This window comes from Styela clava, chromosome 2 (assembly GCF_964204865.1).
Source record: "Styela clava chromosome 2, kaStyClav1.hap1.2, whole genome shotgun sequence".
NCBI classification, from domain to species: Eukaryota; Metazoa; Chordata; class Ascidiacea; order Stolidobranchia; family Styelidae; genus Styela; species Styela clava.
This window is the reverse complement of record NC_135251.1, coordinates 10,168,090-10,192,570: the sequence shown is the minus strand read 5'-3', so window position 1 is coordinate 10,192,570 and position 24,481 is coordinate 10,168,090. Positions and strand designations below refer to the sequence as shown.

At 33.0% G+C, this 24,481-nt stretch overlaps 1 protein-coding gene across 5 annotated transcripts; it reads left to right on the top strand.

Moving 5' to 3' along the window:
- Positions 1 to 2,834: 2,834 nt before the first annotated feature.
- On the top strand, positions 2,835 to 23,850 carry LOC120335405 (uncharacterized). 5 transcript variants are annotated; one of them, XM_078110075.1, is made up of 16 exons: positions 2,836 to 3,125; positions 7,572 to 7,655; positions 8,353 to 8,440; positions 11,192 to 11,328; positions 12,260 to 12,349; positions 12,741 to 12,879; positions 13,763 to 13,911; positions 14,785 to 14,884; positions 15,590 to 15,732; positions 16,512 to 16,591; positions 17,098 to 17,202; positions 17,924 to 18,183; positions 19,093 to 19,248; positions 19,761 to 19,867; positions 20,466 to 20,591; positions 21,301 to 23,850. In XM_078110075.1, the coding sequence occupies exons 3-16, from the start codon at positions 8,365 to 8,367 to the stop codon at positions 21,523 to 21,525; spliced, it is 1,893 nt and encodes a 630-aa protein (XP_077966201.1). In that variant the 5' UTR covers positions 2,836 to 3,125; positions 7,572 to 7,655; positions 8,353 to 8,364; the 3' UTR covers positions 21,526 to 23,850. The 5 variants fall into 5 exon arrangements, with proteins under 5 accessions (XP_077966203.1, XP_077966201.1, XP_077966200.1 ...); XM_078110074.1 differs by lacking the exon at positions 2,836 to 3,125 and adding an exon at positions 3,375 to 5,343; XM_078110076.1 differs by lacking the exon at positions 2,836 to 3,125 and adding an exon at positions 5,382 to 5,608.
- The last annotated feature ends 631 nt before the right edge of the window (positions 23,851 to 24,481 follow it).

The following is a 24,481-nucleotide window of genomic DNA, read 5'->3' as shown; positions in this document are numbered from 1 at the left end:
ATCCATTTCATGTGGTATCAGACTACAAAATTTATTTTACATCACTGGTCATACTATTCGGGGAGGCTTTGTAGTTTTAGCATATTGATACTGTTGTGTGAAAGGTTGCTCAGAAATGAAAGAAATGTTTTTTGTCTGGTGTGCGATCAATTTTAATCAGCGTAACAAGCGAAGTAGTAAAGTTTAAATGTTAGTTGAACTGTGATAATTCTTCCATACAGCAATTTATTTTAGTATATAGAATATATTAGAATTAATTTGGCCATATACACACGGCAAAGATTATGATGGAAATCGAAACAGTTTTGTTTTGTTTTCATTTGGGTTGTATGTTTATGAAACGTGTATGCAAACATATGAAACGGTTACACACAAGGAAATAGAAAACAAAATCATTATAGGTTGATATATTTAGAACAGATTGCGAGTCGCAAGACCTTATTCAAGTATCTTACTTAGACGTAACAATATACATAATAAGATTTATAATGATTTCCTATTAAAACAGACTCAGTTTATTAACAGTGATTAATTCGCTGACGAATATGATTCTTATGTCACGATAATGAAGTATCGCAAAATGATTTTGCACTTATTTTAATGGGTTAATGTGAGCAAGAAGGATTCTGATATTTGGAGTATAATGTTGTTTCAGTACATGAGCTGTTCAATTCGTAAATTCCACTTCCTATTCACGAAAGAGAAGTTACGTTGTCGCAAACGATCAAACGAAATTGAAATTAGACACTATACGAAAATAAAAACAGTGGTGATATTGTAAAATGAAAACAAACCTTAACAAAGAAATAAAAAAATGAAATGTGGGTGAGACTACTTCAATTTTTATGATGAATTGCTTTCATACAGTAATTGGTTAACGTATGTACATTTATCAAATATCTCGTTAAATAAGAAGAATATTTATTTATTTTGAAGATATAAGAAGAATTTAAATTATTATATTGGTTATACTTTATAATATTGACATACCGTGTGATGGATTTAACCGACGTTTGACAACTTTTTTAATATTATTTATAATTCTAACTTGAGTGTTTTGGTATAATATTAGATTGTTAGATTTCATGTCAATATGGAAAATAAATGAATACTTTCTGAAAATTTCCTATTAGAAATATGAAGTGACTTGTGGTGCAGTTTTCATAGCATCTGATTGTATGTTTACGCTTTCGTATATCTAGAGAGAAATATTTGAGATTACTGATTTTTTCATAAGTTTGATGAAGTTTTTAAGAAGCGGTATGAAGGTAAATCGTTGGGCTTGTAGCGTGTAGTTGCTGCACATTAATTGTTTTATTGGAGTTACGGAGTTGTTCATGGCGGGCCTTTAAAATCAGTATGAAAATATTTTTTCATTTATATTTTGAATAACGGTTTGTACATGAAATATTACTCAATTGCTTCCGATATGTTGGAGCGTCTAGATTGTTTGTGACGTCACTTTCGTATTTGATCGTATTTTTATGTATTCGCGCATAGACATTGAAGTGCATTTCTGATAAATTTGATGAAATTGTTCATGGCGGCGTTTACAAACTCTATAAGGGAATCTCAGCGTTTATGTTTAAAAATATTGTCGCCGTGCATCGAAGGTTATTTGGTTATAATAAACTTAATTTTATAATTTCGTGAAGTTGCGTGTAGCGTTGTTTTTTAAAATTATTGTGCAAAGCATTTTCCACCTAATTCAGTGAGATGATCAAATTATTTCGTTGGTATGTTCATGCTGTTTATACATGGAACTTGAATGATTCATTAGTACTCAATAAAATGAGGTTGGGAGCTTGGGAGCCGTGAATTTCACATTGTCCGTCATAACCACAACAACGCAACATCAGGAAAAATCTACGATTCAATTGGCATTTAATTTTAATCGACACGCATTTTCCTCTGATAGTAATAAAGGATGTTAAAAAACAGCAACGCACAAAAACCCGACTGCCGTCCAAGTACCCCTGGATATCTATCCGTATTCTATAATATCAAACTGTGATTCATGATGTGTGACAACTGACAAGTTATTTAATGTGCGAACCTGAGTAAAACTGAATTATAATTTGCTCTGGAATGTTTTTGAGTTAGATAAGGTGATCTTAACGCTTTGGAAAAATATTTGGATCTTTTGTACCAAAGTCCTACAAAAAAAAAAAAAACGCTAACGATCAAAATGAAAAAATTAGTAATTATCAAGTTAGGGTTAGGAATGCAGATTGCGGTTTAATTTCAAAATTTTCAATCATTTCCAGCCCTAACTGGATAATTACTAATTTACTATTTAAAAACGTGGCGGTGGTGTTTCTCTCAGATATCACATTTTTGCATTAATGGTGGAGGCTTTGTACAAACTATCCAAATATTTTTCCGGTTAGCAAGTCGGTGAAAATACTATTTACATTCTAGGAACTAGAATTGAGCTATCCAGTGAGCCACACATATCGTTTCACAGGGAGTTCCAAAATCGTTTAGGAACTCCCCGTAAGGAACCGTGGCAACTTTCTTTGTTTATTCTCTTTTTATAATGCATGACGCAACAGAGCCAATCGTGCGTAAAAATGAACGCATGTTCATTTATCAAGTTCAGCTCGCAGTGTGTGAGCGATACAGCAGATTGGTAAAGTGTATGAGTTGGCTGTATCCCAATAGATATTTATTTATAGTTACAAGTTGGTAGCGTAAAGGGTTGATTATTTTGACAGATTGAATCTGTTATGTACATATAAATGTAAAGTTTGATGTTAATGTTCATTCAGTTGAAGACTAGGCCAGACAAATGTCTTGTTGTACGGTTTTAGTGCTGTCAGACTAGTAGTTCAGCTTGATATACGGCAAATACGATGGTGAAATCGTCTTCGCAAAGATTAAGCAAGCTAGATCGCTAGCAGAAATGACTCTGTTAGATTTAGAAGGTATATATTACAAGACGGAACTGAAAATATGGTATTTTTTGATAAAAATCAATCTCAATGCTGCAACGAGTTGTGTTATATGGTTCAGTTTTAACTGTTCACTGAACTGTTACCAGATTGCTTAGCGCGAAGTTGTTCGCCTCGAAGAAAAATGAAGGCAATGCCTTTCTTCAGCTATGGTCGCGCTTGAAATTTGAGGTAAGTTCCTAAAGCATAAGAAACCGAGTCCGTGTTGATTAGGACTTGGTATCACATCAGGCAAGTGTCACGTAAATTATATTTGACGATTCAATGGATACTATGATACATTGACAAATTATTCGGTAAGATACTACTATCAGACTTTTATTCAAATATCGGTACGATACTTATCGAAGGATTATCAAAGGATACTTCTGAACCTACTCGGCCAATTCAAAAGAGTGTAACATATATTGTTAATCTGATATTGACTATATTCTCACAAATTATTCCTTGTCTTCGTGAAATGACCAACTTTGATCACTGTGTAGGACGTAGGTAATAGAATGGATTTTTTTGGCGTCTCATTCGCCGTAAACGTATTACTCGTATTGGCGTCGCAATAGATAAATAGTGTATGCTTCAAGTTATCAGGCAGAAACATATGAATTTAATAAATTGGTAAAAACAAGAATTACAAAGGAGTTTGTCGATATCTTTATAGTCATGTGACCAAATCAACTGTTTCAAAAAATCAGATGAAGAACCTTATAGACATAAAACTAAAAAAAAGATTATACGTAAAACATTCCATTACAGGGGCAATAATACACTTCAAACCAGAGTGGTATTTACCAAATTTAGATCAAATCCACTTTCCACAGTATGACCTTCGAATCCTAGGAATTCAAAAGATGTAACAGTTCCAGCAGAATTCTGAAACCAGATACGTCAATTCCATTTACGTATGATATTTCGCGGCCATTCACAAGGAATATTTTGTTGTCATTTCATTTGCATTTTAATGTGATTTAAGCAGAGTCTATCGTGTCCTGTGGTTTTTATATAAATGAATTCAATGCGTAGAGTGATTCGTAAATTTAAAAATTACTTTACGTTTCGATCTGGACTTTACCACGTTTTACAAATTACTAAAGAAGATTCTAAATTAAATTATTGCCAAATATCCTGCTGCGTTCATGAAGTGTTGCCGAAAGAAGAGGTACGTGTTCGCTCACCCAAATTAATTGAAACACGCACGCACACACACACACATACAATCACGGAGACATAATAAAATTAGAATTTATCAATGTGCGATTTATTAATGGTTACCCATTCATTGCGGAAATAGCGAGGCCGCACTGAATTTTCCACATGACATACGTGCAATTTTCCTCGGATATATTATTCACGCTATGGATTTTTTTGTGTGAAATTGATCATGTGTTCGGGTCAGAATGCGTGTCAAAATAGAGCGATGTACGGTTTATGATAAGTTGTAAAATAAATGAACCTAATATGTGAATGACTTCACACATTTTAATAGTGTCCTAGAAAAAACAGTTCGCGATTCACCAATGATGATACTCAAGTGAGTACTTTACAATAACTTCATTATGGGACACGCTATTGTTTATCTTGATTCGTGACTAACAGAACACTGCTATAATTATATCGCTGATCTGCGCCGAGTTGCGAGGGGATTAACCAAGCTATCATGACAAAAGTATTGTAACAATAAACACAACTGTGGACGTTTTTCTTCACAGATCAAATACCAGCACAAGTTTCGAAAGTATTTCCAATTTGTTTTGCGTTGCATTCTACATTATGTATATTTAGCTCGCTAACATTTATGTTTTCTGAGTTCGGTATTCGTTTTATTCATTTTAACAATTCTCTAGAATTTCCAGTTTCAATATTTTACTTGTCAATAATTTATTAGTCCACTGGGTATATATAATCTAATTCTCAGATTTTATTGCAGAGATATCATGTTGGTTCTCACGGATCACCGTGTAATGCTTGAAACTACTCTATGTAATATTGTTATCTCATCTGGGACTAATTTTTTCCGAAGACTTTTTCTTCAGACAATTCTACCTGTTATTTTCGTTTCTGCTTTAGAAAAGAATCATTTAGATAAATATATATTCTCAAAACCGAAAACCGTCTGTTTTAAAGCATTTGGATTGATAATTCCGTTTAATAAGTTCTTGAAAAGAAATCATGGGAACGTCTTTCGGCATGTAATAAAGTAAAATAAATTCGACTGCTTCAATCTGTTGACTGTTAAATCATGGGAGGATGCACGACGTTATATGTTGGTAGATATGTAACAACAAATCCAATGACGTCAATAGGTCGGGTTGATAACAAATGACAGAAATCGGTGTGTATTGGTTTTACGGACGAAGTGACGCTGATTACTGGAATTTAGCGTTAAAACAAGGTGGAGAAATTGTTCTGTTTATACTGATGTTTCTCTCAATACGATATAAGGGCCTACAATTCAGATCGTATTACTACCTAGAATTATGAGTTAAAATTTAATATTTGCTGTGGACTGAGGTGCTTTTTGAAAAGAAAAAAGATTATGCTTTAACCAGATGTACGTTCGACAGCGTTCCAGAAGTGTATGTACCAATAAGGAAGTAACTAGTTTTGTTCGCCTACTTTAGATCAAGTTGAGTAAGAGGACTGACACATATGGACAGGTGGTATATTTACTTGGCTAAAACAGACAATCCCCGAACTCGTAATAGGAAAAATCGGAATAAAATTAAGGCCTAACCTTAACCTGGTACATACTACGGGAGTACCCGTTCGACTACAGAGTAAATACGATTCTTATTCACGCCCTTTGTTCTACACAACGGTAACTGATGAACCCGAAATGTCTTAACGCTTTGACCGCTAGGCCATCGCGTTTCACTAGTAACTTGAATTTTAAAGAATTTATTGTAAATTGATCAGTGCGCATTGTAGTCAGTCCTTATTTACTAAAAAGAGCCTAGACAAATATTTCGCAGGCATGGGATGTCGGAAATAAAATTTAATAGACATATAAAATTGGAAACGAGCTTTTGTAGTATTTAGGGTCATTCGTTAAACGGTTTAATTACGTTTTCATTTGTAATGTCAGTTATAGCAAAGATAGTTATTCATTCGGTATCAATTTAGGCCGCGTGTCTGTTTACCTTCAGACTTTTAAGTTACGTAATACGATTTTTCAGTGGTGCCCCAATTATTTTTGTCCCTTTGTCCATTTTAGAACTCTTTATTCCTCCTTCTCTAGTACTCAAAAATCTACTTCATTTGTTCAATCTTTAGTTCTTTAGCAAGAGTTATACGCAAGTCAAGGTCCCGCTTTTGTGTAGTATAGGAAGTTTAAAATGTTTGCTTAAAGAAGTGTTATAGTAATAATAAAGTACTAAATTATATCAGCAACACTATAGCAAAAACAAAGCAAAACTCATCTACCAAAAACCACAAAAGCCTTTAATTCTTGACTCAAAGCACTAAATTTCCCAAAACTGCAGGAGAAAATCCTCACAAAAACGTGTTAAATCAAACGCTTTATTACGGATAAATATTGAAAAGATAATAAACAGACAGGCAAGTTGGAGAAGGGGACATACGTGCCCCCATACGTTTTTTTCCTTATATACCTATCGTTTTCAAATTTTCGTTACTCAAAGATAGAAGTCGCAAGAAAGCTGCGTAGACCCATACTTCACCTGGAATTTTTGAATTTTGATACGTGATTGTATGCACGATGTTTTACAGTCTTTTCTAATGATTTTCGCCTAAGTGGTTTCGGTTTGAGATCAGGAGCCAAAACAATTCGTTTGTAACATTTTGTCTTAAGATTTGGAAGAATCTGTACATTTACGTCCTTTAGGCTGCCTATATCCCTGCGGTCAGCCGTTACTGACAATGACCGAATCAACAGATATAGCAGAAAGGTTGAAAGTACACAGCCTTCGTTTTAAAATCCACTTTAAAAAATAAGCACGTCTTTGATGCATATCACAACAGTCTATCATATTTGTTTATATGATTATATTACAATCCTCCCAATTTTCCTAATAACTAGAAAAAAAGAGACGCGATGCCATGCATTTCAACGTATCATTAAACTGAAATTTTTGTTATATCATCACTTCAAAATTGTGGAAATTATTGGTAGTTACTTCAGTGTGGACTTGCAATTTAACTGTGATTTTTTCGGTATTCTCATTTTCATTTAAGATGAATTTAATCAGGTCTTTGATAGTTTTCAGAGACTACAATTATGCTCATCACAGAATTTTACATACCAACATTGACCGAAAATTGAGGATTTCTGTTGTTGTTTTTTTCAGTTAAGCGACACATCCCAGCAACCCTGTTTCAACCCAAAATGGTATTTCAAATCAAATCCCTTTTTAATCAATTTCGCCCACCGTAGAAAATTTTACATACCGGTACTTACAATGACCAGAATTGTGGACTTTTTTTTATAAAAATTTCAACATACTTTATAATTACTGAGTTTTCTCAAAAAGTACCAATAATTTAAGGATTGCATTCTTATTTGAATAGAATTCCCCCCCCCCCCCCCGTATTGAAAATCGAACTTGTCTTGTGAATTTTTATTCGCTGGTTTACTGATTGAAATCGAATGGTGCTTTCCAGGACTTATGAATAAAAGAATCGATCAAGAGTGATTAGCTTTCTTTCCACTGCTCGGTGACTTGAAGATAGCATTGGAATAGTACAGTAAGCAGAAATGCATTTCAATTTATTTGCCTGAGAACCATTCAGTAGTTCTCACGTTGCCAACGAATAAAAAGGAAAATAAAAATTGATATTTATGAAAAATGTGGATTTTTTGGTATTGCTGACAATAGCACATATAAGACATGTAAAATGCATTAAATCCTCAATTCTCTTAACGAAGTTATTTTCTGTTATGATAATACTGACATGAAGTATGCTCTTGAAAATTGTTTCTCTTGTAACATAACGAAAGAACTAATATTTGGATAATGCAGTAAAACAATAACAAAGTGTTCTATTTCACATATTTATTTTGTTTTCCTCTTCATCATAATACTTTTAAACAAATTGAAAAAACAACCAATTTTATCTTCATTAAAGTGATTATCGGTGTAATTTGGAGATAATTACAAACGGGTTTAGTTTGCTAAAACAATTGGAGTTGGAGAGAGAAATGCTTCAAATTGGGTCGTTTTAAATGATTGTTACCAGATATCCAGAATACTTGCATAACACCGTGCTATAATTTCGCAAATGAAGTTATAGAATGTAAATGAAAGATGAAGTAGAACATGAGCTATGAATCAATGATAATCACCAACCTGCTGTGAACCAAACAAAGAATGTCGCTATTTATTTTGTTCCCTTCTTTTACCCATCTATGTTTCTCAAAATAACGTTTAATTTTCTTTTACAGAACAACGTTTCAATGAAGCATAATACTTATTTTTCTTACATCCTACTTGCATTGTTTATGTATTTATGGAGTTCGGTAGACGGAGAAGGTTAGTAATATTTTTCTTGGTCGTAAAGTTACCGTAGTTTGTTTGTAAACGTTATGGCTTGAAATCGGAATCCTGAAAGATTTAATATATACCCAAATAGGTAAAAGTAGGATTGTGATGGTCTACTAAAAAGACTGGTGTCTTATTCCAGAAACGATTTATTTGGCTATTTGTTATGCGCGGTAGGACAAATTCCTTATCGCTTTTATTATCTCAATCCACCTTATTCTCCATACCATAGCATATTTATTTTACTTTACGCCCGTAATTAGGGAATATTGCGATCCTTTATTTATTGTAATTGATATACATATTGTCACGCTAATACCCGAATTGCGTAAGTCATTTTTAGCAGTTTTGAGAAAAACGTAAAAAACTTCCTAATGATAATGTTATGCCATTGAGAGTCTATAATTTGCCATGGTTCAATTTTTTGATCGTAGCCGGATTTAAGTTAATTTGTATGACGCAGCTAAGTGACGTCATAATGGCGCACTGTGACTCAGACAGAAATGTGTATATGACTTGGGGACATACGCAATTTTGCAACTTTACTTTATGCACCAGTCCTGAAAACTAAACATTCCAAAAACGAATATAATTCTCATTATCTACAATGTATAATCCCCAAAATAGCTAATCAGTTTCAATTACATTATTTTTTATGTTTAAAAATATATATTTCATCAATATAACACGTTCTGCACTGCACACCCACCGAAATATGACTACGATTAAATATATAGAATAAAACAGCAATGCACCCAATATAAATCCCGCCAAGGTGAATTGGACTCGGACAGTAAATATCACAAGTGCACGTCTTCCTATACCATGGATGGCGAACCTTTTTCAATAAATGGGTCAAAAAATTATATTTTCATCGCGGAACAGAAGAGAGTGGGTCACAGATATTTAATCAAGGTTTGTATCTATGAGAAACTTCTGAAAGAAATCTCATAAGCTTCTGATGTTCGTGGTGTAGTTTTGAGCTTTACTTATGCAGGACTTCTATCATGGACTTTTTATGGCACTCAATTTTATGAAATTAGAATAGGAAAACACGCATATGAATTACCAAAAACGTTTAGGATGACGCAGCAAATTATTTTACGGTTTCAAAGAGTTTGGAGGGAATTCCATTCTGATAGTGTTATATTTTTCGATCAGCTTTCAACCACATTAAAGCACTTTTACACTGCCCCCTTGTTATTTCAGATTTCTAGATTTTTATTTCAAGTCTGAAAGATTTTGTTTTCTCAACGGCATTGTGGGCGAGAAACTAATAAAATTCAAAGTAGCATCTAGTTCTCGTATAACCCATAAAACAGTCTGCAGATGCACTTCCTAAGAGACAAGAAGTTTCGAGAAATGAACATTTAATTGCCTTGTTATGTCATAAATAATGTCAGAGCCAATAGCTGAACGAGAATATCGGTCAGAGATCGAAGACTTATCGATCGAAAGTTAGGGGATTCCCCCAAAACACCGCTCTTACTCCATAGTGACACCTTGTGTCCCAACACTAATTAATTAAGAACTCGCTAATTATACGACATAATTCGCCCAAAATCAATAGGCTTCTGGTCCGAGATAAGATGAATGCACATGCAAAATCTTGAGCAGATTCAATCTCACTTTCGTGAGATATCGCGTGCATCTAACAGACATACAGACAAATACCTATCAAAATACTTACCGATTAAAATCGATAAGTAATAACGATACACAGCGGTGTAGACATGCGTCCCAAACTAGGAGTTTTGAAAATTACCATCCCGGGCTGGAAATTAACAATTTGCATAGGGGCGATCGCAGCCCTGACCGCCCAACTGACGGTACATAATATTACATTAGTTATTGTTAGAATAATTTAAAGCCGTTTTTTTTTCAAATTCTATCACTGATATGTTAGCATTTTTTTTTTATATATTATTCGTGCCTTGGTGTCACGAATAAAATGCGGTGGGTCACTTTGTGACCCACGGGTCAGTGGTTTGCCATCCCTGTCCTATACTGTAGTATAAATTCAAATTAATACCGCTAAGCCAGAATCCGAAATGCAAAAACTCGAAAATACTTCGCCGAGGTAATTTTGCCTTTGTGACGTCACAATAGTCCTGCGGTAACAATGATAATTCATTATGACGAAACAATTGCACAAATGTGCATGTAATACTAAATCTCCATTTTTATGGGTTTCAGAATTCTTAAAATAAAATCTGAGGTAGCAGACAGGTGCGCAGCATTACATAAATACCCATTTTATAAAAAAAATCAAAATCGCCAAAAATGACTTACGCAATTCGGTTATTAGCGTGACGATATGTATTTCCTTACATTTCATTGAATCGATTTTATCTTTTATTTTTGTTTATTTCTACATTTGCGCGCAAAATACTAAATGGTACGTACGCACAAATTTAAACACATCATCTGGCCAGTAATTTACTCAATGTTGAAAGCATAAATTTGCACCTCGTCTCGTGCACTGCAAAGAATGTCTACCTGTATGATATTTCACTAATATTAGTATTTAAATGCAGCGCGTTCTGTTTTTATGTGGAGATAATGCATTCTCAGTTACAAGTGTATTTATAATATCAAATTTCTACACTTGAAATATACTACGGGACAAACATCTAGCTTTGTTGTCCGCTAGAAATACGTAATTATGAAAGAATTGAATGATTGGTGACTGTAAGAATGAAATAAAGACTTATGTAAACAAGATTTGATGTTCTATTGCAGCTTTCAACGGAACATGTCAAAGCCAAAATTCAAAAACAAAGCAAGCGTACGTCAACTGGCCATTCAGCGTCAACTGTGATTATTTGAAATCTATTTGGGAAACGAAAACACATAATATTGATGATGATAATATTCAAGTGAGTATAAAATAAAACTTAATACCACACGGAGCAAGAATAGGCGTATCCATGGGGTGACCCCCTCACCCCAACAAATAATTTTTTCGACGTACATATTTCGAAAAGCAATTTTGTGGCAATTGAAGTGAGGCACAAATTTGTATGGCTCTTCCAATACTATTTTGCTATATTCATGAGCGATTCACAGATAGTGATAACCCGACCTTTTTTGCTTTAAATACTGTCAATCCTTCCTGAAGCAAACCTACCGTGGTAGATTGAATTGCGCGCATGTATACCTGAGATAACTTAAAGCGAAGTAAGTCTGTGTGAATCTTTCTGAAGATATCCGTGGCTGCCTATACCTAAACTCGTACGAAACGAAAAGCACAAATATTCGTCTTATAAAAGATAATTTTACAAAATTCAAACAGAAGATTTTCTTGAAAAGATTTCTATTTTGGAAATATTATAAACTTTTCGAATTTACTTTTATTTATAATCATAACTCAATCTTTTTTTGAACACGGCTTCCCTCGTCCAGTAAAATTGTGTGCTATCATTTTATTTTTCTGGCTGAAGAAATAAACTCGACTATGATTATGAATGTGTCTTCCAATATAATATTATATCAATATGTAATATTAGTAATGACATGATATAGAAAATAAATGTGATAACACTCTCTGCGGAGTGAACAAAACCCACTTGTATGAGTAAATTAGAGATCGACTACGAAAAAGAAATTTGCAGTGATACAAAATTTAGAAATTATTATTTTGAAGAAACGCTGCATTAAGATCTTCGTCTATGTTGAAATCTAAATAGTAATAGTATTGTCGTATCACAATTTAATATAGAATGTATAAAATGATTCTCAGTGAATTATAAATTATAAACAAAGCTGATTGAATGCTTATTTCCATATGTTCATACTATTTTGTTGCAGTGCATCATAACTCAGGGAGACATTGAGATCAACGACACAATTCTAGAACTAGCATCACTTACTGATAACTCGAACTATACTGCTAAACTGGTAAGTTTAGGTTTTTTGATATATTTTTGGTTGCTCTTTTATACAGAGGTGTTCATGTTCGTAAGCTTTTTTGAAGATCAAATTTTATTTAGTTAAGTTGTTGTAAACTGCTTTTCTGGGGAGGTTAATTTTTGGTCCGACGAAGCGTTACAGAAATACATTGGTGTTAGTGTGCAGCAGGACTCTTGAATTGCATCGCATATGCCAGGATATTTTTATTCCTGCTACAGCACATCCTTTCATTATATGCATACGTATCCTCCAACGCAAAGGCATTGAGGAATGATTAGGAGTTAGTCTCGTGTAACCTCTGTCCTCTACTGATAGTTTTATATATTTACCTAGTTTTTTTTTGTCTCATGATTATGATATTTTCTTTTACAATTTCTAGATTATCAATAACACTATTTGCTTGACAAATAAAGTACAAGTTGTTCTTCGACCTTTCCCGGAAATATGCAAGGTAGGGGTAAATAACGCCATCTCCCGTGAATCTACAATTGGGGATAGCGTGAATTTGAATTGCAGACGTGAGTATAGTTTCTTGAAAAATCGCTTGTATTAAAAATCCCTTATATGTTATTGTACTTGTAACACTGTAACGCTGAAGCATTTTCAACTAAATTTGCAATTGTTCTTAAACTATACCTTAATATTTATGTTCTGTTACACGATTTATAAGCGTTAAAAATATGCTTGTTATAGTATCTCTGACTACCTTGCGCGGATTATCAGATTGCGTCTGAAGACAAATAACTGGCCAACTAATACCAAACCCGTCATATACTGGTATAAAAGGGATAAAAAGTGCTATCGTATCCTTATCCTTATTTTGTTCGTATATATCTGTTATCAGCTTATAGCTTGCAAAACCTCTTTTAAAATATCGTATCACAGAATCGAGGTGCATGCCAGCAAGCAAATTAGTCTAATTTCGTTTGTTCTGCATACGATAAAGGCTATCAAAGATAATTATTTACTCGTACAAAATTATTTTAATATAAAGCAAATAAACAGGTTACCTGCGACCTGCGACAGTTTACTCAGATAAAACATCATATTTTGCATCAATAGAGCCAGCTAAGAAGCCGGCTCCAAAATATATCCAGTGGCGGAATTATGGGGATCCGCACGCGTTTCTCGAATATCGTGATGATCTTTAGCGATATTTAGCGATTCATAAGTTATGTATTGTAAAGCGCGTCATGTTAATGCAGCTGACGTAATGCGATACAAACATTTTTGGAAATAAGGGAACCTGTTGTAATAAGTTCAATAGGAAGAGAACCCGTTCCCAAATTTTGAATCCCTCCAATGACTGTTGTTAGAGAGTTAGATACAAAAGAGAACTTGTTTTTAAACATTTTGAATCTCACCACTGATTATATCTGTTATTTGTCTTCTAATAAACAGCTCCAGAAGGCGATCCAGATATAATTCCAGCAGGAGCAGATCAATCTAAGTTCAAAACTAGATGGTACGTTAATTGTAAAGATGGAGATTATAGAACTAGTCAGCCATGGACTGAATTTCCGGACCCTGGATACCCGAATGGATTGAATGTGAGTAGAGTATTATTTTATATTTCTTCAGATTATATTACTGAGAAGCTATTGTCAAATTATATAAAGCATTTGTTCCCAAACTGGTATGATTACCCCCAAAAGGGCAATTTGACATTTTATGAGTTATTCATACGTACACTACATTAGCAATTTCTTATGTAATTCACGTACTTTTTGCTGACCTGCAGAAAATCTGGTTTTGCAGTTTTGAGATCCCGTATATGACTATTGTTACGACTTAATGTAGTCGATCGCACGGTTAGTAAAGAAATAATACCAAAGCTTTATTTTTGATTAAAACATTACCATCCTTCTCACTGAGATTAAATCAGGACATTGTTGTTGTTATTAATTGCAAAACTGCACACGTTGAAACAGTAATTTTTATGAAAGGGATAACTGAGCTTATGGTTTTTCGATTTATGGGTAAGTTTTATTCGCTCAGTTTGGTGCTTTTCAAACATTGTTTACTGGTTAACGTTTCGTCCTGACATTCGTCAATTATTATTTATATCTCAGATGGAATTCAAGAGTAGTACTTATTTTGCTTTGCTACATATATTATGGCACCGTACCAAGAAAAACACTGAACACTGAAATATAAATTCGATGTTTTTTTAGTTTCTCAATTCCAATTCTTTTTAAATGTTTATGTATTTTTTGTGACAAAATCAAGATGTTTTTATTTTTCCATATATTTTATAACGTCCAACGATTTTTTGTAATGTTCTATTTAATATGGGTAAATATCTAAAAGAATGCAGAATAGATTTCAATTCAATATACGTCTTTAAAAGGCAGGACGTACAAACAAGAAAATAGTCGTTTTGTGTTCAATAGAACTTCGGTGACAACATTTTGTATTTTTAGATGCCACGAGTTGATTTCTACGATGCCGCAAACTTTACATGCACAGTAACATTCGAAGGAAAAATATTGTATGCTGTTACATACGCACAATGTATAAAACGTAAGTTAATTATAACAAAATTACATTTTTTTACCTATTTTGTGAACTTTGCAAGTGTATACTTCCCTTCCCTCTTTTTTAGACTTCTTTCCGACCCAGCATTTTTCTGCACATCCCGAACAAACGTTTCAGAGCCTAAATTCTTTGAAGTAAAAGATTAAATTTATGCACGATTTCAAATTCAATAATATATTTATATAATACTAATTTAAATTCATCTTTTTGAACATTCCTGCGAAACGTTATATTTGATTACATAATTTGGAAAAACACCGCATAAGAATGCATTACTATCTGATTCTGTACGATAATGAGTATTTGGAACAATATTACACAGCATTGTTATGTAGTCCCGAATAGTATGGAGCAAAATTTCAAAATTTATGAACGATTTCAAATTCATTAATATATTTATATAATACTTATTTAAAATTGTCTAATTTAAACATTTTTACGAAATATTCCGTTGTTCTAGATTCCGATTTTGAAACAACCTTTCACCTAATTATATGTGTTTCATATTTTTAAAAATGTCATATATACTCAATTGAAACGTTTATTAAAACTCTTGTTGAACCTTGAACTTTAGTATGATAATGTACATGTTTAAGTTGGTTGTAACCAGAGATACATTGAACCTTCTTCTCATAAAGAACAAAGTTATTCACCTTGCTATATGTGATTCTAATATTCTAATTTTTACAGAGCGCACTGAGTCCATCAATCCTACAATCACCTGTGTCAATTATGAAACTAAAGCACTCCGTGATACTGCTGTACTTGATTGCGAAGGACAGATAGTATTGGGAAACACTCCGTCAAAACATTTTGCAGTCCTATGGCAAAGGGTATGTTGTTGTTTTTTCTCCTCTTTTAAATAAGTGGTTTCCAACCTTTTCGCTAAATATCTTCTTTTGTCAATTACGAAACTTCCTTCAGTATATACCAAAATCTATTTTCGTTTGTTTCTCGATATTTGATATTATATTAGCAATTTAGGGGTGCATTCTGGGTTTTGTATAGTTTATTTAATTAGTGTTGGGTGAATAATTATCACAGTAATGTTCAATAAATAAAGAATATTATTATTACTACATTAAAAAAGCAATGTAATACACCTACTTCTTAAAAAATAAACTCATTGGGGCGATTTCTCCCCCAGTTGGAAACTCTGCTTGTGACTACTCCAGTAATTTAGCTACCTTTTCTCGTAGAAGATTAACAATTTGGAAGAGTATGCTCTTGTTTTTTTTTTACAAATTAGCATTGGAAGTATTATATTATGAAGAAGGTTACTATTAATAGTGATGAGATATCAATTGTTAGAACGGGTTCTTCTTTACATTGAACTAATTCAGAAAATGTTTGTATTTCACTATACGTAAGCTAATTAATATGATACATTTTACACAAATCCAATACATTCCTTTCGAAACGTCATACATAACGCTAGTCATCAGCTGTGGTGCACTTGCCCATTATCTGCGGTCGTCCAACAAAAAAATTAAATTACAACATTCCAGGCTTTCGCGAATCCATCTATTGGTACTATAACTTTTATGTGTGTATCAATAGTATTCTGCCAATATAGTACTTACTTTCAACTAATTTTTATTTTAATATTCAGAACGGTGATACAATTTGCGAAAATAATTTTTTCAACCAGACAAGTTTTGGAGTCTTTGACCAAAGACAATCATGCATCGTGTAAGTAAATTTCCATATTCAGATCATATTTGTGAAGCTTCATTTTGTCATTGGGCACGAAGTGGTCCTATGAATTGGTGTTGTTAGTATTCTTCTTCTTGGTATCCTTGTTGTTGTAGAAAAATATCTCCAACTACTCGACCAGTTGCAATTGAATTTTCATCTTTTTGTTGTCTCTAGAAGAACATTTATTTTAAATATTTCTGTGGGCTCTATGGTGTTTTCACTTTGACATCATTTTTCATATTGCTATGGCTGCTATTGTTACGTAGACCCACTGAAATAAAATAATATTGTGATGCATAATTGTTTCTTCCCAGCGAAAAAACTTCTAATTACCAGCAATGCGTTTAGTGGTAATTTAACTGATACTTTCTATGTTGGCTCTATTTGTCATTTTAAGCTTTTCATATTAGGCCTCTTGAAATAATTTACTATTAAAAACAGCTGGGCTTTAATTTATATAACCTTTAGGTAAATTACCATTAGTTGATTATATTTACCAGGGAAGGCAACAATGACTCTGTTGTTTGTGTCGTTGACGGTGAAAATACGAAGAATGAAGAAATACAACACGAAAGAAAGACAATCGGTATAAAACTCTATATTCGGTAAATACTATTCATAATTATATCATTTTTTCTTAATTTATTAAAAAAAAAAATAATAAAAATAAAAAAACTTTGGCATCAGATTAACTTCAAATTATAATTAACACGACGTGTGCTTCGTAACAGGAGCGTGCAACCTGCTGCCCGCCCCCCAAATGCAACCCACATAGAAAAATTGTGCGGCACGTGGACAAGTGCCAAATTTGAATGGTGTACGGCCCGCGAGACGAGTTTTAATTTATTACGTGCTGGGAGTAATTCCAATCCCTTTGCATTGCAAGGATATACTTTTTTGCGAATCGAACAGCGCATGTCATAACATCAATAACCGTTTTCAGCCTGTAATTACTAGAAAGCCGATGTTGAATACAAGTGGACCGCGGTTTCAACCAGTTACACAACCCTGCTCTTTAACGTTCGCTTAGCATCACTCTTGCTCTTTTTTCGTATTTCGTATTTTCACATTTTTATTCCATAACTTGGTTTCTACAAGCAGTTTTGGATGGATATGCATCAACTATTTTTATTATTCATATGTTATATGATAAATAGCACATTACTACTAGACATACATTACATTTTAAATGCGGTTCAATTTCATTTCAATTATTGCTGCACACTGAGACAAATGTATTTCTGTAACATCTTCAGATGAGCACATTTCTACTGTTGTTTTCACGAAATTTATTCCAAATGATTCATTTCTTTTTTTTAACAACAGAGACCTGAAAAGCAACGATATGGGCCAATATACTGTCAACTTGGGTTATTTCGATATATCATCTAACTCGTGGAAGATGGATGAGTGGGATGTCAAACTAAATGAAGACAATACGCCACGACTACTTCGACTCATCATGATTCTTAGTATATGCCTGGGTGTGCTGATATTCATTATAATGCTGGTCCTGCTTTATAAAAGATTTGAGATCTACATTCTTGTTGCGTACAAGAGATCATGGCTATGGAAATATGATAGAGGTAAATTCAATCGCTTTGTTCTCATTTTTTGTACTTTATTGAAAATGTTTTATAGAATATAATATTTTCTATATCGTCTTTGAGATATTTTAGCAGTGTTCCTCATTTTGATAGTAATAGAGATTTACACAATAGTCTCGTTAATCTACATAATATGATTTCGAACACTTTTTTATTGATTTGCCTGGAAGATGCGAAATCCTAAATCCTTAAACTAACTGGTCAATTTAACAATAAATATGTTGTCTCGAAAGCGATTAAACAAGCTACTTTCTGTGAGCAATATTTTTACATCAAATGCGTGAGAATCTTATGAGTGTGAATCTCATAGACGCTTAAACTTTTCCTGTGAACCACAGGGTTCAGTGAACCCTAGCTAGCCCCCATAGTACGGAAAGTTTTTCTAATTTTTTTTAATAATTCATACCATCGGAGTCAATGTAACCATCTTCATAAACATTTTAGAGAAAGGTAATTTTGGATTGCTATCGAGATTAACAACTGAAAATAAAAAAAATAAAAATCGGAAATCTTATATAGTTTATGGCGTTTTTTGTACATATTTTTAAAATAAATTTGCAGTAGAAACTTCTAAATGAGACGCCACTTTCGCAGACCTAGTCACTATACATTATTTAAGTTTTGTCCAGTCTTTTCAAGTTATATTATTTATTTGTCTTGACGTTAAGCTGTTATTGTTGAATCCCAATGAATTTGGATTAAGAATATTCAAACTCAATCAAATAAACGTACATTGATAAATGGTCGTAATGTAATTGATTATCATCAAATTGTAACAACAGGGTTGGCGCTATATGTATATTTTTGACTGTAAATGTATATCGCGTTGCGAACCCCACTCAATTGTAATGGCAATTTATGAAACATCTATTTTATGTATTTCAACAGACGACAAGCAATATGTCTGCTATCTTTCATATCTATATGATACTGACACACTTTCTGATAAAAGTCTCAAATCCACCGTCGTATACGCTATTCACAACCTGTTGGAAGATTTGAATTATACATACTATGATGAACAAAGGCAGATTGATTTTACAGGTAATATATTAATATTTCCATTACTTGTATATTAGTAATTTCATTTTGGTTTTCTAATTTTATTCTAAAATATACTTAATTAGCGAACTTTTTTATTTGGAGTGGCTGATTGTTGCAGCGAGCTTAATGTGGATACAATACTAAAATGAGTTGTCAGTATTTTGAGCTCAGAATGGAAAGTTAGGTTTATGTTTGAAACGGTGCTCACATGGATGAAAATGCATAAAGTTTTTTTATTCTTGTCGCTGCGTCAAATCTTCCGCCTTTTGTCCGGTGTTATCATTACTGTAAGGCTATGCGACAAGCTGCATTCTCCTCTCTTATCTTTCCTACTAATCGTTTTGTGTGGTCAGCTTGATGTCTGAAGTTGGTTATATGGTCCATCAACAAAAATATTGCACACCCCTGCCTTATACATTAGTTTATGCAGCGTTTTATGTTTGGAATTTTTGCTAAAATTATCGAAAAAATCGACGTTAGTGCATATCCAGAAACCAATTTTGTTTTTTCAGTTCAAGTTGAAAGAATCACAAACCTTGTAGAAAGATGTCACCGAATGGTTTTTGTCTTGACTCCTGAATATCTAAATGATCGCTGGATGAGATTTCACACGGAATTGGTAAGTTTAAGATTTTTTATAAATTTTTATTATTTTTTGTCATTTATTTCAAGAAAACGCAAGACAAGGCTGGTAGAATTAATGTTCGATAGATCTGGTATGAGAATAGTTGACCGGGCATTTGCTCCAGTTTTACTTAAGCCGACGCTGACTCGGCAACGAGCTCCCGCAGCACAATCACAAAAAGTAGAAAGGTGATATTTACGCTGAACACGCTGCGCCAAGTGTAGACCATATTGTGATCACGGAACCCTCACAGTCGGATATAGTGCGTTTTTCAAGCTATTAACTATAACTTTTGGATAGAGTGCTACACTATTAGGCCTATTAGGGTTATTACTTTCATCAAATTTGCTGCACTCTAAATATTTTTCTGTCCTTATTAGGTTTGCGTTTATATACATTTATAACTTACATAATTCAAACAATAAAAAACGATTGTAATTCTGTTTGTTTCTGAATGTTTCATTGGGGTTGCACTTGAAGACCACTGCGTAGATATTAGTATAAGAATGATGCTCTCTAAAAAACATTCTAAGAACAAATGTCACAAACTTTCGATCGAAACCATTGTATTCATTATATCTTTGTTTCACAGGGTTTTCATGGACTTCTCGAGTCTCAAATGGGCCTGATATTTATTCTCACTCCGGGAACGAAGAGAGTGCTGAAGAAAATAGCAAGGACTGACAAAGTTTGGCAAAGGCTTTTGATTGCTATCAAGGTAATAAATTTCTCGATGTTTAAGAGTTTATTTCATGTGCTTATTACGATAAAGTTAATGGTTTTTTAAAAGTTAATATTTTTTTAGATCATTGAGTTATTTTAGATCAATTTAAAGTTAAAATAATTTAAATCTAACAATATTATAAAAAATGCCTCATAGTAAAAGCATTACAACGAATTTGAATTGATATTATTTAATGCGATACGTACTTCTACACCGCACGAAGTTTTTAGTGCACCGAATTTAAGCTCCACGTAACGCATTACATTCTATTCCTGACATGGGCAAACTAACGCCCGCGATCCGAATCCGGCCCGTTGCGTAATTCAATCTGGCCCGCCGGATGATGCCACAACCAAACTGAAACCAAATAGTGATGTTTTACTTGAAATAATAGCTCAAGGAGTTTATTGAGATTGCGATTGAGTTTAGTTTGTTTAAATTAGCATATTGTTTTCCACTTTTGCTTTTGTAACACTGTAAGAATTTTTCATAAAATGTAACTTATTACGTCACACTTACATGGCCCGCCAGTCCAGGTGGATAACATTTTTGGCCAAAAACCTTCCCCACCCTCGGAGAGTCCTATATAGAATTATGGATTTAAATTGTTTATATTTATTATTCTTGAAGTTTAACAATATCACCACAGATGTAGTATCAACTCGTAATATTCTGCGTGCTAACAGCAAATAATTTTCAACAGACAAACCATGTTATAAAATGGAGAGAAGGAATGAACGAAGATCAGTTGAAGAGAAACATCGAATACAGACTTCCAAAACTTGCTCGAAGAATTAAAAAATTACCTGGTTCGGATTCGAGCTCGACTGATGGTTGTAATCCAGATTATACTAGATCTGTGAGCCAAACCACAACTCATACAACGGTGTCGGATGATGGGGCTGCAGAGGGTGACTTAAGACTGTGATGTGATTCTGAACATTCCATGTGAATTGCAAACATGTATTTTTATTTACAATCTTCTAGCAAACTTGTATGAAAGGGAGGGTTGGGCATTTTCGAATACTTGATGATTTCAGATAAGAATCGAATCTCAAATACCCAAAGAATGTTTGAATTAATACAAAGACGTTATTATATGTCCTTCTTGTAATGGGTTTATACAGAAACAAAATAGCACTGAGAACATAGTATCTATCACTCAGTCTGTTCGCTGAGTTTTCACACAACCATGCGGGACTCACTTTGAAAATACAAAGAGCGCTGATAGCTATGAAAGAATTGGACATAGCAGCGATTGAAACCTACCGACGGGAGATTCACCTCAACCTTTGTTGAACAAAAATTAAACAAGATGGCGGAATTTGAATTTCGTCTGAGATGACTCTAATAATTCATTATTCAATTCGAAATCACCAGCCCTAATACAATGCAGACTGAACAAAGATTTTTATATGTTGACATTACATAACATGGTTGAAATTTGTTTATTATATGAGACTGAGTATTATCTTTATTATTATTTTAATTGAGAGTAAAAAAGCTTGGAAAAAGTTTTATTTCCGTAAAACATTTTCTGTACACCATCCTAATCTGTGAAGTATTTTTCAATTTAATTTCTCTCGCACGGTTTCAAAGACTTGATATTCACCATAACACATTGGCATTCCAAGGGACTTATTTTATTTAGGGTATACTTTGCTATACTGGTTAAGCCGGACTGATATTCAATAATTTCGCATTGTTTATTATAATACTGTTTTATCCTATTTTTTTCTTTTCTTTTTTCTATGAGACTGGGCACTCTAAATAAAATACTTAAGTGCTTTGCCCCCCAAAAAGCCTTAGTTTATTAGCTTGTATTGCATAGGTTCGATCACAGGTTTGGTGAAGTATCGCAAATATTAAATCATTGGTTACAAAGTATACCACAATTTGGTTCTGAAATTACTTGTTATCCGAAATTTAATCCCGTTCTGATTATTTGTTATATTTTATGCATTAGTTAAAATGTGAAAGCTTAAACGTTGATTATCGATTTGAAAGTTTTTTTTATTTACTGTGTTATTCAATATATTGCAGCCGCAAAACTTTGTGCGGCATCACTCGATTCTAGAAGCCATTGCAATAGTTTTAACTCTTTTTTATTATATGTTCTCTGAGGAACTACGCGATAAATGATTCATATTTACAGGGGGTGAGAAGCCGTTTTTCATTATATCAAATGCATAAATAATAATTTTCTCATTATTATGAAAGATTTTGATTTAATTTGAACAATTTAAAACTGATTTATACAACAATTTTTTGGCGTCACATCTGTATGAAATATTTCTTGGAGACCTAGATGATAAATAAAATATATTAAATGTTCGTTTTGAACACTATTTCTTTCGTGTCGAATGAATAAATGGTGATATATTTTATATCGCCAATTTGAGAAGTGTTAAATTAGGCTGAATGATTGAAAATCGATTTATGCAAGTTTTTTGAAGCCGCAATTTGCATCTGCAAAAATTTCTTTTCATGATTTTTGTGTTCTTTTATTCTAGACTTTTAAGTAATGCATTTTAGCTCAGCAACGTGCGTTTCATTTCAACTTTTGATTATGAAATTGTAACCTGTGAAACATTCTTCTGTCCAACAATAAATTGTATAGATACTGATATATTTTGAACTCCATATTCCATCAAATGTGAGATTGGTTGAAATACTGAAATGTTTTTCAATCGTTGTATATCAATTTAATGCAACTACTCATTCTTGTAAATATGCCTCGTTTTTTTCTCACTCTGTTTGAAATATATTTGAAATATTTTTTGAAATATATTAAATTTTAAAATGGGTGTTGTCTCTTTTCGCTGCAAAATATTTAACGTGCGTTTTTAAACAATATCTTGGGAATCGAATACTTCAGGATAATATGACTAGCCTCACGCTTTACGGTACGTCATATTTTGAATTTTACTTGGTATAAGTGGATTCACATGGTTTCATTTTAATTTATAAAAATAATTTATTTATAATTTTACTGACTTTGTTAAATTCACTTATTGTTCTCGTGGTATAAATCTAGGTTCAATCGCATATTAGTTTCTATTATGTTGTGCCAAATTCAGTACCCAAACGTCAAATTAACCATCATCATGTGTTTGCCTCCTTCCTTCCACCGATAACTTTCATAAAATTAGCAGACTTGTGTGTGTTAAGTATGTTACCTTTGTGGTAATAGCTAATATTCAATGTATTAATCATCGAATCCCTTGATTACTTCCCTAACGTTGACTTATCAGCAAAATATCAACGGTACGTGACAACAGAAGTTTAGATTCCATTCAGACACTTTATCATTCAGACAAATTTTCTGGTATGGTTGTAATCATTGAATAGTTTTTTAGGTTTTGCTAGAACTTTATCAGTTATTAGTGATCTTCCCGAAATTAAGTATACCGTAAATCAAATAACTCAATGATCATTTTGTCTCCCGGAGAGGTTTAATTTAGTTGCAATAATAAAAAATTAATCGCGTAAAAGCTGTGATACTTTTAAATGGCTGCTGGCGGTTAATTATATAAAATAATTTGGTGTTTTTATAAGTGAAGCATTTTATTAGTCTGAAACACTATCAAAATATTGCAATGGTAAGATATACGAAGCAATTTTTGTGAAAATAATAAATGAGTCAGTCCGTTCGTTGGTAAGTCAAATAATTGGAAAATGTATTTTTTCTACAACTTAAACACCAAAGAAAATTTCGAATTTTATAATTGTCAATTCAGTTTTTTAAAATTACTGCTGCAATTACAATTGATTCATTTACTTATCTGTCCTTCACAGTTTTATCCTATTCCCCGGAGTGTATATTGCTTGGGTTGAAATAAATTTCACATGACTTGAACAAATTAGCGCTGTCTCGTCCCACT